The sequence below is a fragment of the Dipteris shenzhenensis genome, chromosome 10 (genome assembly GCF_047967505.1).
Source record: "Dipteris shenzhenensis isolate YYH24624 ecotype China chromosome 10, Dip_SZ_1.0, whole genome shotgun sequence".
Lineage (NCBI taxonomy): Eukaryota > Viridiplantae > Streptophyta > Polypodiopsida > Gleicheniales > Dipteridaceae > Dipteris > Dipteris shenzhenensis.
In genome coordinates, this window is record NC_141605.1 from 1,385,634 (window position 1) to 1,403,321 (window position 17,688).

At 48.2% G+C, this 17,688-nt stretch overlaps 1 protein-coding gene across 1 annotated transcript; it reads left to right on the top strand.

Annotated features, from left to right (window-relative positions):
• The first annotated feature begins 111 nt into the window (after positions 1-111).
• On the top strand, positions 112-15,404 carry LOC147897244 (glycine-rich protein). The gene is made up of 4 exons (XM_087380747.1): positions 112-268; positions 380-483; positions 627-804; positions 14,882-15,404. Exons 1-4 carry the CDS (start codon positions 250-252, stop codon positions 14,917-14,919), a joined length of 339 nt encoding a protein of 112 aa, XP_087236873.1. The 5' UTR covers positions 112-249; the 3' UTR covers positions 14,920-15,404.
• Positions 15,405-17,688: the final 2,284 nt, after the last annotated feature.

Here is a 17,688-nt window from a genome sequence, read left to right on the forward strand (position 1 = left end):
CAATCAGCAAAGACTATCAAAGGGCATATCATTCAGGGCAGGCCTCTTGCATGAAATTCAGCTTGTTACTTTTCCGATTGTTTTTGTAGGCCCCACCGACCTCCGACCTTGACGGTAGTCTTTGATAGGGGGAGAAATATACAATGCAATTGCGTTTAATTTTTTCTGGATTCTTCTGCACGCTTCGAAAAGACCGTCTCTTCCGCTCTTCTATCGCATGCAACACAATTCAGCCCTCCCGTTTTCGACATGGCGTATATCGAAGGAGGTATTTGATCCTTTCTCGCCTTTGTTACTGTCAACGCGGTAAACTTTGTTTTTTTTCGGTGGATGCACTGCGATCTTTGCTTTGCCTGACGACTAGTTTTGATCTTGTAAGGAAACGTTAAACCAAGGCGAACAATCTTCAGGCTCAGCATCATCTCCGATGTGCTCCGCGCCATATTGAATTTCATTGCCGTTTTTGTCAAGACAATGTTCTCCGTAAGTCAAATCGGATTACAGAGCTTTTCCCTAAAAATTTTGGAGGAATCCGCGTTTCTTCACCCTTCTGGTCTTTTATATGGTTCGTAAGTTTCTGAATCATGTTATGGGACCTGACGCATGAAACCTTACACTTTCGGTAGATGGAGGCATCGAATACTTACGGAAAGAAGTCTAGTAGCCGAACTTCTGGAGGTTGGGGTGGTGGGCCCGGAGGCGGTGGACCCTCTGGTGGACCTGGTGGGTCAGGGCGTGGTCCTTTCAGTGAAGGTCCAAAACAAGGGCCAAGAGGTTTAGATAACGTTCGGGGTATTGATCACAGTAAGTATTACAATATTGTGCTTCTATGTTTGCTTTTTGTTTTGCTGCAACAAAGAAAAGTATACTTTTTCTGTTTACCTCCTCCCTTTTTTCTCCTTATTAACAACCTGAGCCAGGAAATCATCTCTTAAGAAAAAATCATCATCATCAGATGGAACCCTTTGAGCGGTATTTGGTCAGTATACTAGGTGGCTGCTTTAGTAAGTTCAGAGATAGTGAAAGCAGGGTGTAAAATCCCTAGTGGGTACGGAAATGTCGGGGGCGTTTCATTTTGGTATGGCATGCTAATAATCAAGATCAAGTGGATGTAATTTGGAAATCGAATACGGGCTGAAATAATTTCACTTAGTGTGAAATCACCTCATGCACTAGCCTCCAATATCCTGTCACCTAATGTGAATGTGGCTGAGCGCTGAAAAATGTGGCAGCTGTGGCTATCCTCGGGAAAGATTCTATCACCATAGTTGGGAAGGTTTAGTCTCGTGGTGAAAACCATGGAAAGAGATATCTCTATAACTGATGAAGACAAATATATTGGATTTGTTGAAGATAACGGTCCGGTGTGTGAAGTCCTGTAACAGGAACTCACAAGGAATTCACAAGAGTGATCCATAAACATTGCACTAATATTTTCGAACACATAATCCAAATAAAAAAATTTATAACCATTGTAGTGAAGTCTGACCTCAACAGCAAAGCTTCCTCATAGATTTGAATAAGATGGTGACAAAATATGCACTATGCATTGATAGTCAGATATAGAAGGTACTTCCATACTCATAGAAACCTCTACGGTTGCAAGTATCCCTAGGCTAAAGTATTTACTTTGGTACCACTAGCTCCTTGTCATCGATAACCTCTGGCTACAGTCAACTGACCAATCTTTGAGTCCCCATATGGGGAGAATAAAGGGTGAGGAGACTAGGGAAGGTAGCGTTACCTGGAGCAGGAATTGTGCAGCAGTCTAGACCTGTTCAGAGGGTTGTCCGCATGAGAGATTGGTGCAGCATAGCTGCAATGGGCTTGCAGCATGTCAGTGTGGCAGCAGGGCTGCAGACAGCAGAAGGCCTGCACTGCCAGGGCCTATTTATAGGCCTGGCTGTAGGGAAGTACCGCAGCAGCAGCAGGTCAGTGGAGGAACAGCACCAGTCAGGCCTGGTCGGTAGTTGAGTAGGTGGAGACAGACCTGGTCTGTGCCTGCAAACACCTGTTGAGTGTTTTGCAGACTGGGTCGGCCAGTTTTTGAACAGCTCTTGCCTTCCGTATTTCACTCCGACATATCCGAACCAATGTCAACTCAGTCATTTACATTTTTTTTTCCGGCAAAAAGTAGTGCTAGTTATATTACTTGAAAACGAGAGTACAAGAGGGCCTAAAGGTAATCACAAAACGGATACAGCCCGTGGTAACAAAATACTAATTACAAGCCTCTCAGGGCATAATCATCGGAGTGTGGACAAACGGCCACGGTGGGGGGGAGTAATGCCACTGAAGACTCTGAGTAGAGTGCTGGAAGAACAGCTCTGATGGTCCCAATCGCGAAGGAAGCGCCGTCTCTTCTCCTTCCCTGCGCGGGACTCCCCCTAAATCTGATCCCACTGACCCTTGAGCGTGTGAATGATCGTGCTCCAAATGTCCGCTAGGGTCTGGGTAGCAGAAGAAGCCTGATCTCTTAAGGTTTGCGCGCATCTGGAAGTCCAGATATGCCAGCCTACAATACTCCCTATGATCTCCCAAACTGGGTGCCGAGTCATCGCTCCTGCATCTGTCTCTGTCAGATGCCAAGGGAAGCTGTCCATGTATTCCCAGGTGGCCTGCGTGGTGAAGAAAACTGGATCCTGCCTAGAGAACTCATAAGCCAAGTGATGTCCCCTCTCGGTGCTGCACCAGCAAACGGCTCCCCAAGTGACCGGTCCTAGCTCAGGTGCAGCCCTCGCTAACCAAAAAAAACTAGAGATATCCCTTGGGCATACCAACTATGTGCCTGTGTGGGTAGCCTGCGCTGGAGAGCCCCAAGAGCACGCCTACCAGTACACGCACTGTATGAGAAGAAGGCGGTAGGGTTCTCTAAGGTCTCCAGTGGTGGCCAGCGCCACTCCCCTGGGTCCCACTCCACTTGTGTCAAGGACCGGCCCTCCCAAATCCAGAGTCTCCAGTCCTGGTCCTGCATAATCAGGGGGTCTATATGCCACGTTTTCCCTTGCAGCCCTATGATGCGAAGGCGCTCCCAGGGAAGCTACGGGTCGATCACAGCCTCTTTGCTCTGGAGATGACTACCATCGACGACGGAGAAGAAGTGAATCGAGGAGTCCGAGAAAAGGCCTGCAACCACGAAAGGAATGCCACGGGGTGTGAACTGCCCTAGCCACCTCTCATCTCCTGGGGGTCTCAGACGAGATCTGGCCTCGATACAGTGGATGCAGCAGTCTTCTCCAGGCTTTGAGGAGCTCAGACGACAGGAGGTTAGAGCCCGAGCCATGCTAGAGGAGATCACCTAGCGATGCTCAAAGTTCTTGTTGACGTGGAAGCTCTTGCTTCAGCATGGTCTCAGCGCGTGTATCCCCGAGAGAGGAGGTGATTGGCAGCCGTCGAGATTTTCACTTCTGCCCCACTGACTCAGCCCCGTTTCCCCTTCCTCCGTAGCCTCGTCTCGGTCTGAAGGAAGTTGCGGCACAACCTCTCTCAGGTTCCCCCCAACTGCCGAGAGGAGATAGACAGACAGCCCCTGATCTAAAGCAGCCAGGTGACAGATGATACAGGTCACCAGCTTGGAGAGAGATCCCATATCCCATGGGCGCTCTGGGCGCGTGGGCTTGCGCGCTCGCTCCGGGTTTGGAGGGACGTCTATAGCCAGTTGAGCCCAGGCGAGCTGGCAGCAACAGTAGGTACGGCACGTGGGATCCAGGCTCGGCGAGCGGAGATCGATGCTGCCATTCCTGCAGGTTGGAGGATTCCCATGATCACCAGACAGCTCCTCCTCTCCTTCGCCCACCACTGCTGCCTGACCTGAATTGCCTCCTTCTGGCAGATGAGACTAGACTCGGCAAGAACCTGAGCTACCTGAGCTGCCATATCCCCCATGGGGTCCCAATCCTGCTCCCACAGGTCCACTATCCTGCTACGAACCGTTGCTCTGGAGTAGATGGCAGACACCCCCGCTCCTCCCCTGCTCGCCAATCGAAGGTTCCTAGTAGGTGTGGGAGCGTCGTGTGAGGACCTTCCCACACGTACTAGTCTGAGAAGCCGAAAGCTTGTGTTCCTGCAATAGGAGCACATCTACCCTTCCCACCAAGGCTGGCTGGAGCTCCTGCCTGAGCACCATCTTCCTGGGGCCGCGGGTTCCTGATGAGTAGAACCTGTTGACGTTCCAAGAGATAATGCGTATACTCATGAAGAGGGGAGATGGGCCACAAACAGCTGTCTGCTTGCGGTTGATGTCGAGGTGGTCGGAGGATGTCCAGGGAGCAGACGAAGGCACTTCTGTGAGGGTTTCGAAGGAGAGGCCGGATCATCAGACCCATCCTCTAAAACCTTCAACAGAGGGGAGAGGCCCTTTGTCCCATGGTGGTAAGCTCTCTCTAACCAACTCGAAGCCTCCGCCAAGGAAATACTGTAGAAGCCCGCTACCTCTGATGTCCTCCAAGGGCGGAGCCCTTCTGCGTAGATCCACTCCAGAGGCGGTCGAATGATGACCAAAAGGCGGAATCGTTTGGCGCTGTGGCGCCATCTCAGACGAACGTCACCCTCCTTCCACTGCTGCTGAAGAAGCTCCGCTGCTCTGCTACCGATCCAGTCCTGCACCTGCTCCTGGGACTGATCTCGAATCGTCTCCCAAACATTTTCGTTCATCCATTGCTCATTCCCGTCACTGGTGATAGTGAAGGAATAGCTAGGACCATCATGGGAGGCAAGGATAGACACCTTACCCTCTGCCCCCTTTCGGAGGAAGAAGATGCTGATGTCTAGGCATGCAGGGAAGGAGCCAATACCCGCTGCATCCAAATAATCCCAAGGTCCTGCTCGGTAAAACTCCAAAGGTAGAGCTCTAGGAGCTGCCCTAGGGTGTGGGGACGAGGATGAGGGTGTGGGAACCAGGAGGGGTGCTGGCTGTCGAACAAGCTGGAGTGGTGCTGGCCATCTGCGGGGAAGGGCCTCTCCCCTCCACCGGGCCAGGAGGGAAAGGCGCGGAGGAGGTCTGTGCTGGCTTCGGGGCCGCAGACAGAGGGGGGTTCCCTCGAGATCATGCTCGAGGGAGAGAGGGGGGCTGAAACCAAGGTGCTGGGGGGGATCCTAGAGGGGGGAGAGGTAGGGGGACCGAGGAGGAGGGGGGAGGGGGGGGCGGGGTGAAGGATGAGGGGGAGGCTGGCTGATCCTCTCCTTCCCTTTCTCCTTCCCCTTACCGGGCTGCTGCTGATTGGTGACCACAGGGGTCTCTTGCTGTAGATGGGAAGGCTTTTTTGGTCCTGTTTTGTTTCCTTTCCGTTTTCTTTTGACCTCAGTCCAGCCTTCCCCTTCGGGAGGCATGTGTACGGCTGCATGAATCAAGTTTGGAGGTAAGATGTTCTGAATGAACATCAAAGGATCCCATTGTGAACTTTGCATTACTGACTTAGATTGTGGAGCCAAGGTCTTTTGAGGAAGCAAAAGATGTACCAGAGTGGCTAGCTGCCACAAAGGCCAACAAATCATATTGTGCTGCCTTTTTGGATCTGCTATTCTGCCTTCTGTCAGGCCTCTTCCAGTCCACGCTTCAGGTCTGTACAGCCTGCAGGGTCCGTCCGTACACCTGCTGACGTGACTGCACCTGTTCTGTACTGCCTGACATTATCTGGCGGCTGCTCCTGGCATGTTTCCATGCTGGCTGTTGCTGCGACCTTGTGCACACCCCGCCCTAACAGCCAGGTACATTCCCTGATTGTGCTGCCCACATGGCAGCCCATGTGGCAGCCGCATGAATTGTTTTGTTGTGAGCATGCTGCTCACATGGCAGCCAAGGTGCTGCCCATGTGGCAGCCACATCACCCTATGGTCCACCCCCCCTTTGCTCTCGTCATATGGGGGCTTCCAGATGGTGAGTTGACCTGTAGAGAAGAGGGAAAGGGAAGTAGAGGTGCCAGAGTCGGAGCTTTGATACCAATCTAGAGAAGGGGGAAGGGGCAGATTTGGAGATGGGGAGAGAATAGCAGAAGGAAGGGAGGAGAAGAGAGAAGGGGAAGGAGAGTGTTGGAAAGGTCACCTCCCCATCTGTAAGCCCCCATATGAGGAGAGCATTGGGGGGGGTGAACCTAGGGTTTGAGTGTCCGTCACATGGGCATCTGATTGGATGCCATGTGGGCAAGAATCAAAGAGATGGAGGGTACCTGGAGCTAGCAAAAGGCGAAGCAGTAGCCAGCACAAGGAACCCGGAATAAAAAGCAATCACATGGCACTGACATCTACAGGGTGTATGGCTCTGTACGGAACTGGGAGAGGGCCTGGCAGAGGCGCAGTTATGGCAGGATGTGCAGGCACAGATGTGGAGCAGCAAATATGGCAGTCAGTGGGCAGAAGGCATGCCTTATATAGGCTGGACCCCTGCCTTGAATGGAGGGCCAAAGGCCTTGGAAGTTTGGGCCATAAAAGCCCCGGGTTGTGAGCCCTTATAGGGCTGGACCACTCACAGACTGGTCGGCCAGTCTGCTGCAGGCTGGTCGGTATTTTTACCAGCCCTTGGGGCCCTATAAAAGGAGGTCCTTGAGGCCTCACTTCGTATCACTTGCAGCAGCAGGAACCAGCAGATTGGAGCAGCCAAGGAACCCTCTCTTGGGCCTATATATCAGGAGGTGAAGAAGGTGACAAGGAGCTGCAGACTGAGAGCTGGAAGAGCTGCCCACCTAGGCTGGTGCAAAGACAGCAAGGTGGAAGGGATGTGGACGGAAAGTCTACAGAAGCTCGAGGTGGAGCACGCGGACTCGAGTCTAGAGATAGCCAGCAGATAGGAGAAGGACCTTGTGGTAAGATTAGAGGACCACATCATTGGTGGGACTCTGGATAGAGGACCACATCATTGGTGGGACTCTGGATCTGTCTCTTTTGTATTGTGTCCATATTTGTGGACGGAAATATATATTTTGGTGGTTTCTCTATCTGGTTGGTTCATTGTCTATTGATGAGTCTGCACATCTATGTGACGCACATTAAGTAAAGAAGTTTGTGATTCCACACCCACACCGCACACTGTGTGAGCTCCTGGGCATTACTAAAAGTCTTCCGCTGCATGTACCTTCTGTTGGGTCATTTCTAACATGGTATCAGAGCACAAGTAGGAGGCTCACAGGTGTGGGAGCCTGAAGGCAGGGACCTTGTTGAAGGACGACCCTGATTCAGAAGCTCTAGGGAATCGATTTCCACGACTGGAGGATTGTGCCCTTGCGAGAAGGAGGGTGACTCAGGTTCAGTCAGGTGCGTTCAGAGTTCTGGTTTACTGAAATTGAGTTTGGTTGACTTTGGTGTGTGGTATAAACAGCAGAGATGTCGACCTCTACAGCCTCTTCAGCCCCTGCTTTCCCTTCCTCCTCCCCCAGTTTTCTCTCTTTCACTATCCCTAACTTTGGAGAGTCTTGGAACTTGGACGGGACTAATTACCCGATCTGGAAAGTGAAGATCCGGAGTCATTTAGTGGCTCGGAAGCTGTGGAAGCTAACCACGGGAGTGGAGTTGAAGCCGGAGGACATGGTGGACAGGAAAGGGGAGATACTCATGGCAGTAGACAGAGAGGAGCTTGAAGCTTGGGAAGATAGAGATGCCCATGCCTTGGCAATAATCATAGGGACTACGGCGGACTCCGTTCTTCCACATATCCAGTTGGCCGAGACGTCAGTAGAGGTGTGGGCCACCCTGAAGGATCTGTAAGAGATGGACAACGCCTCCCGGATTGTGCTTCTTCAGCATCAACTCTACAATCTTGATATGGAAGAAGCAGATACGGTAGATAGCCATTTGACGAAGGTCAAGGTGGTGAGGGATCAGCTGGCAGCAATTGGTCAGAAGACAGACTCATGTCATGTGGCCTTGATGGTACTGAGGAGACTGCCTCGGAGTTTCAAGAGCTTTGTTACGGCTGTGACAGCAGGACAGAGGACCAAACCTCTGACGTTTGAGGAGTTGGGTCCGTTACTGCTTCAGGAGGAAGCTCGGGAGAAGCTCTACAACGAGGACAAAGACGACAAGGCGATGTTGGCAAAGGATTTCGTTGGCAAAGGAAAGGGCAAGCCTAACGGTGGCAAGTCCAAGAAAGACGATTCTGACGACTAGGGGACTTCGAAGAGGAAGCATAGGAAGAAGTGTTTCTATTGTGATACGCCAGGACATTTTGCAAAGGACTGCAGAAAGGAAAAGGCGGATCTGAAAAACAAAAAGGAGTTTGACTCAGATTCAGAGGGAGAGGCCAAAGCAAATGTGGTAATCAAGGAGTTGTTCCTGGTGACATCACCGAGTGTTACTGAGGTTAGATATGTTGATCCAGAAATCAGAGTGAGGATGTCTGACATAGAGATGTGGGTCGACGAGGAGTCAGAGGCCTTTGTGAAGGTGAAGGACAGCATGGAGCGCTTGGTACCTTCCAGGTGTGTGGCTGTTGACATTGACACGAGGGTGGATTCCATGGAAGGCCCTAGGGTCTCATGGTCAGATGGATGCTGGAGTTCAGAAGGGGACAGTACAGGATTACACAAGCGCTTGGTGGGTGCCTCAATGAGAGTTTGCTTTCAGAGCGAACATTTAGGCAGTACAACAGTCTGGTATGTATTTGATATTCTGCATTTGAGCCTTTATAGCATGCTGTGGAGAGACTCTGCTCTTCATTTGTCTCATGTGATAAGAGATTGGAAGGAATTGGCCTTCTTCGAAGGCAGAAGGGGAAGTATTGGTGCTTCTTCAAATCTTGGACGGAGATTGCTAGAAGGTGGTGGACAAAGAGTACTGAAGTTAGAAGAGTACCTGCTTGAGAACTCAGCGAGAGTTCATGGTCCAGGTTATCTGGAAATATTCATTGGTTGCAGACCTTGCCCTGGAAGGCCGGGTTGAAACAGACCCTCAGAGCATGGTGCTTGGAAGATTGTAGGTTGTTCACTCATTATGAGGGGGACGACTGGAAGATCGTGACGGCTGGATTGCTCGAGTTCGAAGGCGGGAACGTGACTGAAGGAGGTGGTGCCAGGAGGTGCTACCAAAGATGGACCTGTGTACCAGGATGGTGTGCGGCAGACCTGGTGGAGCAGGAACCACTGGATGAAAAGCCAAGAAAAGATTTCGACACCAAAAAGTTCCAGAGGACTATGACCAGGGAGTTACTGGAGCATCGTCATCGACGCGTTGGCATTGGGCCGATATGTGTCGGTGAGAGGGGGTGTTGGAAAGGTCACCTCCCCATCTGTAAGCCCCCATATGAGGAGAGCATGGGGGGGTGAACCTAGGGTTTGAGTATCTGTCACATGGGCATCTGATTGGATGCCATGTGGGCAAGAATCAAAGAGATGGAGGGTACCTGGAGCTAGGATGGATCTGCAGCAGCAAAAGGCGAAGCAGTAGCCAGCACAAGGAACCTGGAATAAAAAGCAATCACATGACGCTGACATCTACAGGGTGTACGGCTCTGTACGGAACTGGGAGAGGGCCTGGCAGAGGTGCAGTTATGGCAGGATGTGCAGGCACAGACGTGGAGCAGCAAATATGCTGTCAGTGGGCAGAAGGCATGCCTTATATAGGCTGGACCCCTGCCTTGAATGGAGGGCCAAAGTCCTTGGAAGTTTGGGCCATAAAAGCCCCGGGTTGTGAGCCCTTATAGGGCTGGACCAGCCACAGACTGGTCGGCCAGTCTGGTCGGCCAGTCTGCTGCAGGCTGGTCGGTATTTTTACCTGCCCTTGGGGCCCTATAAAAGGAGGTCCTTGAGGCCTCACTTCGTATCACTTGCAGCAGCAGGAACCAGCAGATTGGAGCAGCCAAGGAACCCTCTCTTGGGCCTATATATCAGGAGGTGAAGAAGGTGACAAGGAGCTGCAGACTGAGAGCTGGAAGAGCTGCCCACCTAGGCTGGTGCAAAGACAGCAAGGTGGAAGGGATGTGGACGGAAAGTCTACAGAAGCTCGAGGTGGAGCACGCGGACTCGAGTCTAGAGATAGCCAGCAGATAGGAGAAGGACCTTGTGGTAAGATCAGAGGACCACATCATTGGTGGGACTCTGGATCTGTCTCTTTTGTATTGTGTCCATATTTGTGTACGGAAATATATATTTTGGTGGTTTCTCTATCTGGTTGGTTCATTGTCTATTGATGAGTCTGCACATCTATGTGACGCACATTAAGAAAAGAAGTTTGTGATTCCACACCCACACCGCACACTGTGTGAGCTCCTGGGCATTACTATAAGTCTTCCGCTGCGTGTACCCTCTGTTGGGTCATTTCTAACAGAGAGGAAGAGAGAGAAGGATGAGGGGATAGAGAGATAGAGAAAGAAAGAAAGAAAGTTTATTAAAGTCTTCGGAAGACCGATGGGTCTATGAGATTGTGAAAAACCTGATACAATGAGCTGTGGTAGTGGAGGTACTAAACGAGCATCCACACCAATGCAGAATGCAAAAAATGCAAAATGGCAGTACTAAGTCCTAAGTACAATATAGTAGAACATAGTCATGTCGATAGTCGACATATATCAATCTCGGCATCATCATCATCATCAACATCATCATAATCATTATCATCATCAGCAGCAGAAGCAGGACATCAGGATGGATGAGGCAGTGGAGGCATGAGGTCAGCAATAGAGTGCTGTCGGCCCCTCAAGGGTGCAGTCCTGGTACATCCCCAGCCCATTCCCCTTCACTTGTTCCACCCTTGAGGGGGCCCAAAAGGGATCCTATCCTAGGCTGGACCTAGACCTATCGCTAATCCTAAGATGGAAACACTACCCTAATGTTCTCTGGTACCAGTGAACAAGGACGAACTATCTGACTTGACCTAAGGCTGAGAGACTGACTTACGTAGCTTGTGCTTGACTGTCCCTGGTCAAGGGCTCACAAAGGTGTCACAGCATATGACAAAATCTCCTATTAGGGAACTAACCTGCACTGGTCGATGTAGCCAGTGCGTGACATTGCACTGAAGTGCAAGGTTGCATGTGGCACACCGTATGCCCTAACTATTAGCCTAGGTGTGCAGCCCTTCCTAGCTTTGTCTGCAGCTTCTCAGTCCCTTCTTTTCCTCCCCTAGGTGTAGGCCCAAGGGAGACTGTTCTACTGCTTCAATCTGTTGGGCACTTGCTGCTCTATTGGATGATGAATGAGGACCAAAGGCGTCCCTTCTATAGGGACTGGATGCCCCTATATGGACTGACCTGGTAGGGGGATTTGGTTCGACCCAAACAGCCTCCCCCTGGCACAACCTCCACTACTCCCAAACCTGCAAACAAACACAAAGAAACGACCATAAGAACAACATAGATGGTTGCTCACTACCCAACCATGACGTCCACCGTGAGGAAAAGACTCGAGAATTGGGGCGTCCCCTCCGAGCCTCGAACTGACTGCTGGCACATCCCCGAACTAGATCCCAAACAACTTGGTGTCTCATACCACCAGGTTGTACCCAAGGGCCTTGGATCATCTGCTGGGTTTTAGGCTATGCTAGGAAGCAGGTGCGGGTCCGGAAGGCGTTCTAGGATTCAGACCAGCAAGGAAGAGCTGAGCTAGCTCTAGCTTGCACCCAGAAAATTGGACCCCTGGGCTCCCTATATAGGCTCGAACCCAGTGCAGCTAAAAATAGCAAAAACCCTAGTTCGAACCCTAGTCCTGTTGGAATGGTCACCTCCCCATTTGTAAGCCCCCACATGAGGAGAGATGGCAGGGGCATGTAGCCTTGGATCTGGCCTGGCAAAACGGAATCTCAGAGCAGGTGTACAGCCTGCAACAGGGCCCTGTGAAGGGCGCAATGACATCAGCAGGGTATGGCCCCACTGTACGGGGCTGTACGGAGGCTTACCGGATAGAGGACAGGGCTGTTGGTGTCCTGGCTGAAGGCGGGATCTGCAGTAGGCAAAGGCACCTGCATGGCAGGGCCTTTGGGCCTTGTATGGAGTTTGCAACAGGCCGGGAACAGGGCCAGCAGGTGGGCAGAGTGCCTGGGCCTATGGCAAGAACAGCCCCAACTAGGTCGGTTTGCAGACTGGTTGGGGGGGGCAGACTGGTCAGCCCAAACAGACCAGCCAGTTGGCCCATTTAGGGCTGGCTGGTCATTTGGTTCAAGGGGGCCTTGTGCCCTATAAAAGGAGAGGCCCTGGGCCTCATTTCATATCCAGCCTAGCAGCTTCCGGAGGAGAAGAAAGGAGCAGCATATCTACCATCCTTGGGCCTCTACACAGGAAGTGAAGGAGAGGTGTTGCTGCAGGCTTAGCTCCAGGGAGAGGCTGAACCTAGACTGTCTTCTAGGGCAGAAGGTTGCTGAGATCATATCTTCTGGAGCAGCAAAAGACAGGCAGACAGGAGCAGCAGGAGACCTACTCTTGGAGCTAGAGGTGAAGGAAGAGCTGCAGACTGAGCTTGGAGGGCTGCCTACCTAGGCTGACATTCAGGGGAGAACACTCTAGACAGAGAGTCTACATTTGCTCGAGGTGGAGCACGCAGGCTCAAAGATCTAGAAGTGCTTGACATCTAGTAGGAGAACCTTTTTGGTATTGTATCCTGTCCTACTTTGTGGACGGACAGAAATATAAGTGTTGCTTCTATATTTGTATCTAAGCATTGTCTATTTACTGGCTTGCAAACATCTATGCACATAAGTTTAAGAAGTTTGTGATTCTACACCACACTGTGAGCTCTTGGGCAATACTATCAGTCTTCTGCTATGCGTACCCTCTATTGGGTCATTTCTAACAATTCCATCGGTCCCCTTGCAACTCAACTTGAGAATCGCCTACCAGCCCCAAACCACCCCAGGCTTCTTGAGCTAGTCCTGTGCGCTTAAAGCACACGTCAGATACGGTTCATGCACATGACATACTCTCCCTCCTCTAAGAACAAGAACTCACTCGTGAGTTCATAAGAAAGGTCGGAAGCTGTCTTTGGAGGTTAGCCAATGTCTTTCATGTAGAATCCTCCTCAATACGATCCTTTGACTTTATCTTGTATTCAATGATCGTCCTATTTCGACTTGATGTTAACGAAATCCAAGATTACGTTTAGGTTTATTTTCTACAAAGGTTAAATCGTCAACCGGATGAACTCTTACATTGGGAGGCAATTCTAGTTCAGATGCAACTTGTCAAATTCTTTTTATGGACCATGGGCATAACTTCTTAACCTTTCTAGTACTTAGGCTCTTAGATTCCTGGGGAACTTGTAAAAATAACATCATTTTCTGAAAACTCTCTCAAAGAACGATGTCTATTAGATTAAAATCTTTCCCAATCTTGGGCACGTCTAATAGACTCCTTGGCAAACTGCAACATTTCTTGCATATTTTGTTGGCAGCATCATTTTGATTCCCTCGAATCCGACCATTAGGTTGGAATCTGTACATGAGCATGAAAGGACTGAAAGCTGTACTTGAATGATTTGCGCAAATTCAAATTGAAATATTTTCCCATGAAGACTGTCTCTTGGAAAGCATATATTCCAAAACTTGGTTGACTACGTTTGTCTAGCCAGCAGACTATGCATGTTCAAAGGAACTCAAACTAAGAGTGGTATGTAACTTGTCAAAGACAAGTGTCTAAAATTCACTCGTAATAACTTAGAATCCCTATCAATAACTATGTCTGCAGGCAACGCTTACAAACGAAAGAGTTGGTCATCAAATTGTTGAGCCAATTGACTTCTTGTAGTGGTTGATCGAGTAGGTAAGAATCTAGCCATCTTTGTCTAACAGTCTACTATAACCCATAAGGCATTATGACCCTGGTGTGTTCTTGGCACACTTGTTATAAATCCATGGAAATACTTTCCCGTTTTTTACCAGGATTTGCAACGGCTGTAATAAACCCGCATTTCTAAGGCGTTCAGCCTTGGTGACTTGACAAATTCGGCAACCTATGACAGTTTTTTGAACGAATTCCCGCATCTTAGGCCAATAAAAAGTATGTTTCATGTGTTCTTTGTACCCCTAGATGTACTACACTAGGTGCATCATGACACTCCTAGAGAATCTTGGAATAAATCAGGTACACAAATCTTTTCATTTCGGAACAGCAACTCATTCGGAATCATCCATTGACCTCCTGACGCCTGTATCCTAGGTTGCACAATACCCTAGTCTTGGTCAATCATGGAGCTCCCATCTTGGAACTTCTGCCAATTAGGATGGAAATCTCTCAATCGCTCAAAGCCCTCTTAAGGATTGAAATAGATCAGAGGATATCTCTGTAAATGACATAGCAATTACCATCTTAAATCGATTGATGACATCATTAACTCTGCCCATCTAGCCTTCCTCCCTCGCAAATCCGTCCCATCACACTTCATACTTGATTGAATCATGATCAGTCAATACAACAAATTTAGAAACATATAAGACAGTGTCTCGAAACCTTAAGAGCATACACCACTACGTAAATTTCCTTTTCTAGTATTGGCCAACGATATTGAGTGTCATCAAGCTTTTTACTCTCAAAAGCAACTGCTCTACACTCTTGGAATAACACAGCCCCAATTGCATAATCACTTGCATCAGCCTCTAAAATATGAGGCCAGGTAGGATCGGGCAGTGCTAAAACAAGTGTGTCCTTGACACAAACTTTCAATGTATTAAAAGCCTTGTTCAACTCTTCATTCCAGGTGATAGGCTGATTGGATTGACGACCACGACCTTTCAATATGTTTGGTCAAAAGGCACCGTGATTTTAGAATAATCACGAACTGATTTCCTTAGAAAGACATGTTGTGTTTTTAGAGAATGAGTTTGGGCATGTTCCTGGATTCATCTAGATATATGTGTGCGTGCGTGTGTGTGTGAGAGAGAGAGAGAGAGAGAGAGAGAGAGAGAGACTAATCGATGCATGAGAGAGAGAGAGAGAGAGAGAGAGAGAGAGACTAATTGATGCATCTTGCAGATTCTCTTCCTGCTTGCGGATCTTGCTGTGGTGGTTAAAAAGCACATCAAAGCACAGGATTCACAGTTAGTGTGGTGCATGTGGATCAGTCTATGTGTGTTATCTTTGCAAAAAGTAAACGGTCTTATAAGTTTTCTGTATGCAACTGAAGCGCTAAATTTATTGAGGCCATACACTAAAGTTTGCTCATGCTGGTGCATTTATATCGATATCGACTTGGTGATTGTGCATGATACATGGATGGTTCAAGACTTTCTAAAATGCTTAGGAGCTAATGGATTAAGGTGCTTTGCTGGAAATTATAGTGAGACATAAACAAATAATTATTTCTGAATTGAGGCAGAAAATTATACGATATATTTTTAAAAACTATGAAATCATGGCATAAGGGACCAATTGTTTTTATGTGGGGTTCTTTTTGTGCTGCTTGCCACAGCTCCTAAATCAGGGAATTTGAGACTGACCAATCCCTTGGTGCCTGGTTAATCTTGTACAAGTGAAGACGCGAATAATAGGTTACTTTACTCTAAAGAATATGTGATATTAGTAGCAGTATGTTTTGTATCCCCTTCTATAAAGAAATAGTCACTTGTCTAGATTCAAGAATTATCCAGATTATTGAGGACGTTGTATGGTTCTATTCAAAAGTGAAGTTTCGATGACGAACTTATTAGCAAGGAAATTGTACCTACGAAATGAAAGCAAGTGAAGGTAAGAGATTAATGTAACTTATCAAGTAATAAATGGTGTGCATACATGCTCGCCTCTGTGAGTGTGCGTGTGTGTAAAATATACATATATGATCGCTCACTTTGTCTACCGTATCATTGACTTGAGGTAAAATTTATGTCTAGAAGATTCATATCGAGCATTGAATTTCTTCATTATTGGCTTCAATCCCTACAATTTGTTTAGGTCCGGTCTTCAATTTTGTACATTATAATTATGTCGTACTATATTAAAAAGGTGCCAAAACGTTACGTTTGTTGCCAAATGAGCTTGTGGCATTTTTGTACTTTTTGATTTTTGTTACTGATTATAAATCATGTTATCTCTTACTTCCTTATCTTGTCCACTTTCATTCATTTTTGCCTTTTTAGATTGCATAATATCATGTTTTTATTGTTTTTCTTTCAACCTTGTGCACTATGGATACCAATGGGCAATATATATCTCGTAGTGGAAGACTGGTAGAGTGTCCCCAAGAATTACACAATGGAAGTGTTTCAGTACGGGATCAAAACTTCTTTACTTGTGTGTACTTCACAACCATGAGTGTGTGTGCAAGCTAGTAAGATATCCAAGATATTTTTGTCCAAACCCAGATATAATACAAATGACATGTAGAGTCTTGGTCCTCTGATCTGGTTTTCTTGACACGTGTGCTCCTCCTAAGCTTACATAGACTCCTTGTCCAGTGATCCCTTTTCTCCTCCTAGATTGGGTCCAAAAGAGGTTGATCTGTTGCTCCTTTTTACTTGTTTGTTGCTCCAACGGAGCCCTTTTATAGGGCTATTTTCCTCCTTGGAAATGTCGATTAGGTAGGGGGAATTGGGTTAACCCAATCAGCTCTCCCCCATCCGACTTTGCTGCTCCCCACAAACCCCTTGGTGAGGGCACGTATCTTTGAGGGTTGGCTAGCCTAGTCTGGCCATGTCACAAGTTGCCATTGATCCTAGGTAGGCCTATCAAATCCGCCTTGATCGAGGTCTTCAAAAATTGTTGCGATTCCTTTAACTTGCTATTGCAAATTCCTACCTTGCTCCTTTGAATAGGCTCGTACTTGTGTGTACTATTACGTAGATATGTATTGTAGGTGTTGTCATACGAGCCTCTTTGTAGTCCGTACTTGTTTGAAACCTTGAGCAGTCTCGCTTGCTCCAGTCGTGGAGAGCACCTGTGTTTACCCTCTTGGAGGTGTGCTCTCTTCTAGGTATTCCTCTTGCGTTTTCCTTTGTTTAACTACTACCCAGCCACTATGTTGCACATGTGGCAATCCCTCAAATCCTAGGTACATCCCCCAATGCACTCATTTGGGGGCTCATAGATGGGGAGGTAACTTATAATCCCCTCATTGATCCATTTTGGTTCGATCCCAATCTATCGATGAAGATGTTTTAGTAGCTCTCGTGTTGTAGCTGTGTGGACCAATTTGGTGTTGTCGCCTTTTGGCTTTTCATCTTCTTCACCAGGTTCGGTTCTACATCCACACACCACCTTGTACAAAGGTCCATCTTTGGTAGCACTTGATGGCACCACCTCCTTCAGTCACAAGCCTACCTTGAGCCTACCTTCAAACTCGAGCACTCCAAGTACCAATATCCTCTAATTGTTTCCATGATGAGGGGTGAATAGCTTGAAGTCCTCTAGGCACCATACTCTCAGGGCGTGTTTCAACCCGTCCTCCATCTCGATAGATCTGCAACTAAACAGCATGCTCGAGAAGTTATATTCCAAGCATAAATTCAAATTACGAGGACCGTAGGTCTCTATCTCTTGATATCTGTTGTCTCCCTCTAAGTCGTAGCCTTTATCAGACTCTGAGTCCTCAAGTCTTGTTGAAGAATCCCCTTCTATGTTAGCAACACCAACCAAGTACCAAGATGGCTCCAAACACTCATCATTGTCTATCACCATCACAAAGGTCTCTGACTCCTCTTTTGACCATTTTTCAATGTTGGAGATCTTTATTGTAACGCTGGGGTCCATGTACCTAATCTCAGCAATTTGGGAGATGCCACCAAGAAAAGTTTCTCTTTGACCACTTAGTTTTGACTCGTCATTAGAAAAAATCAGAGCTCATTTTG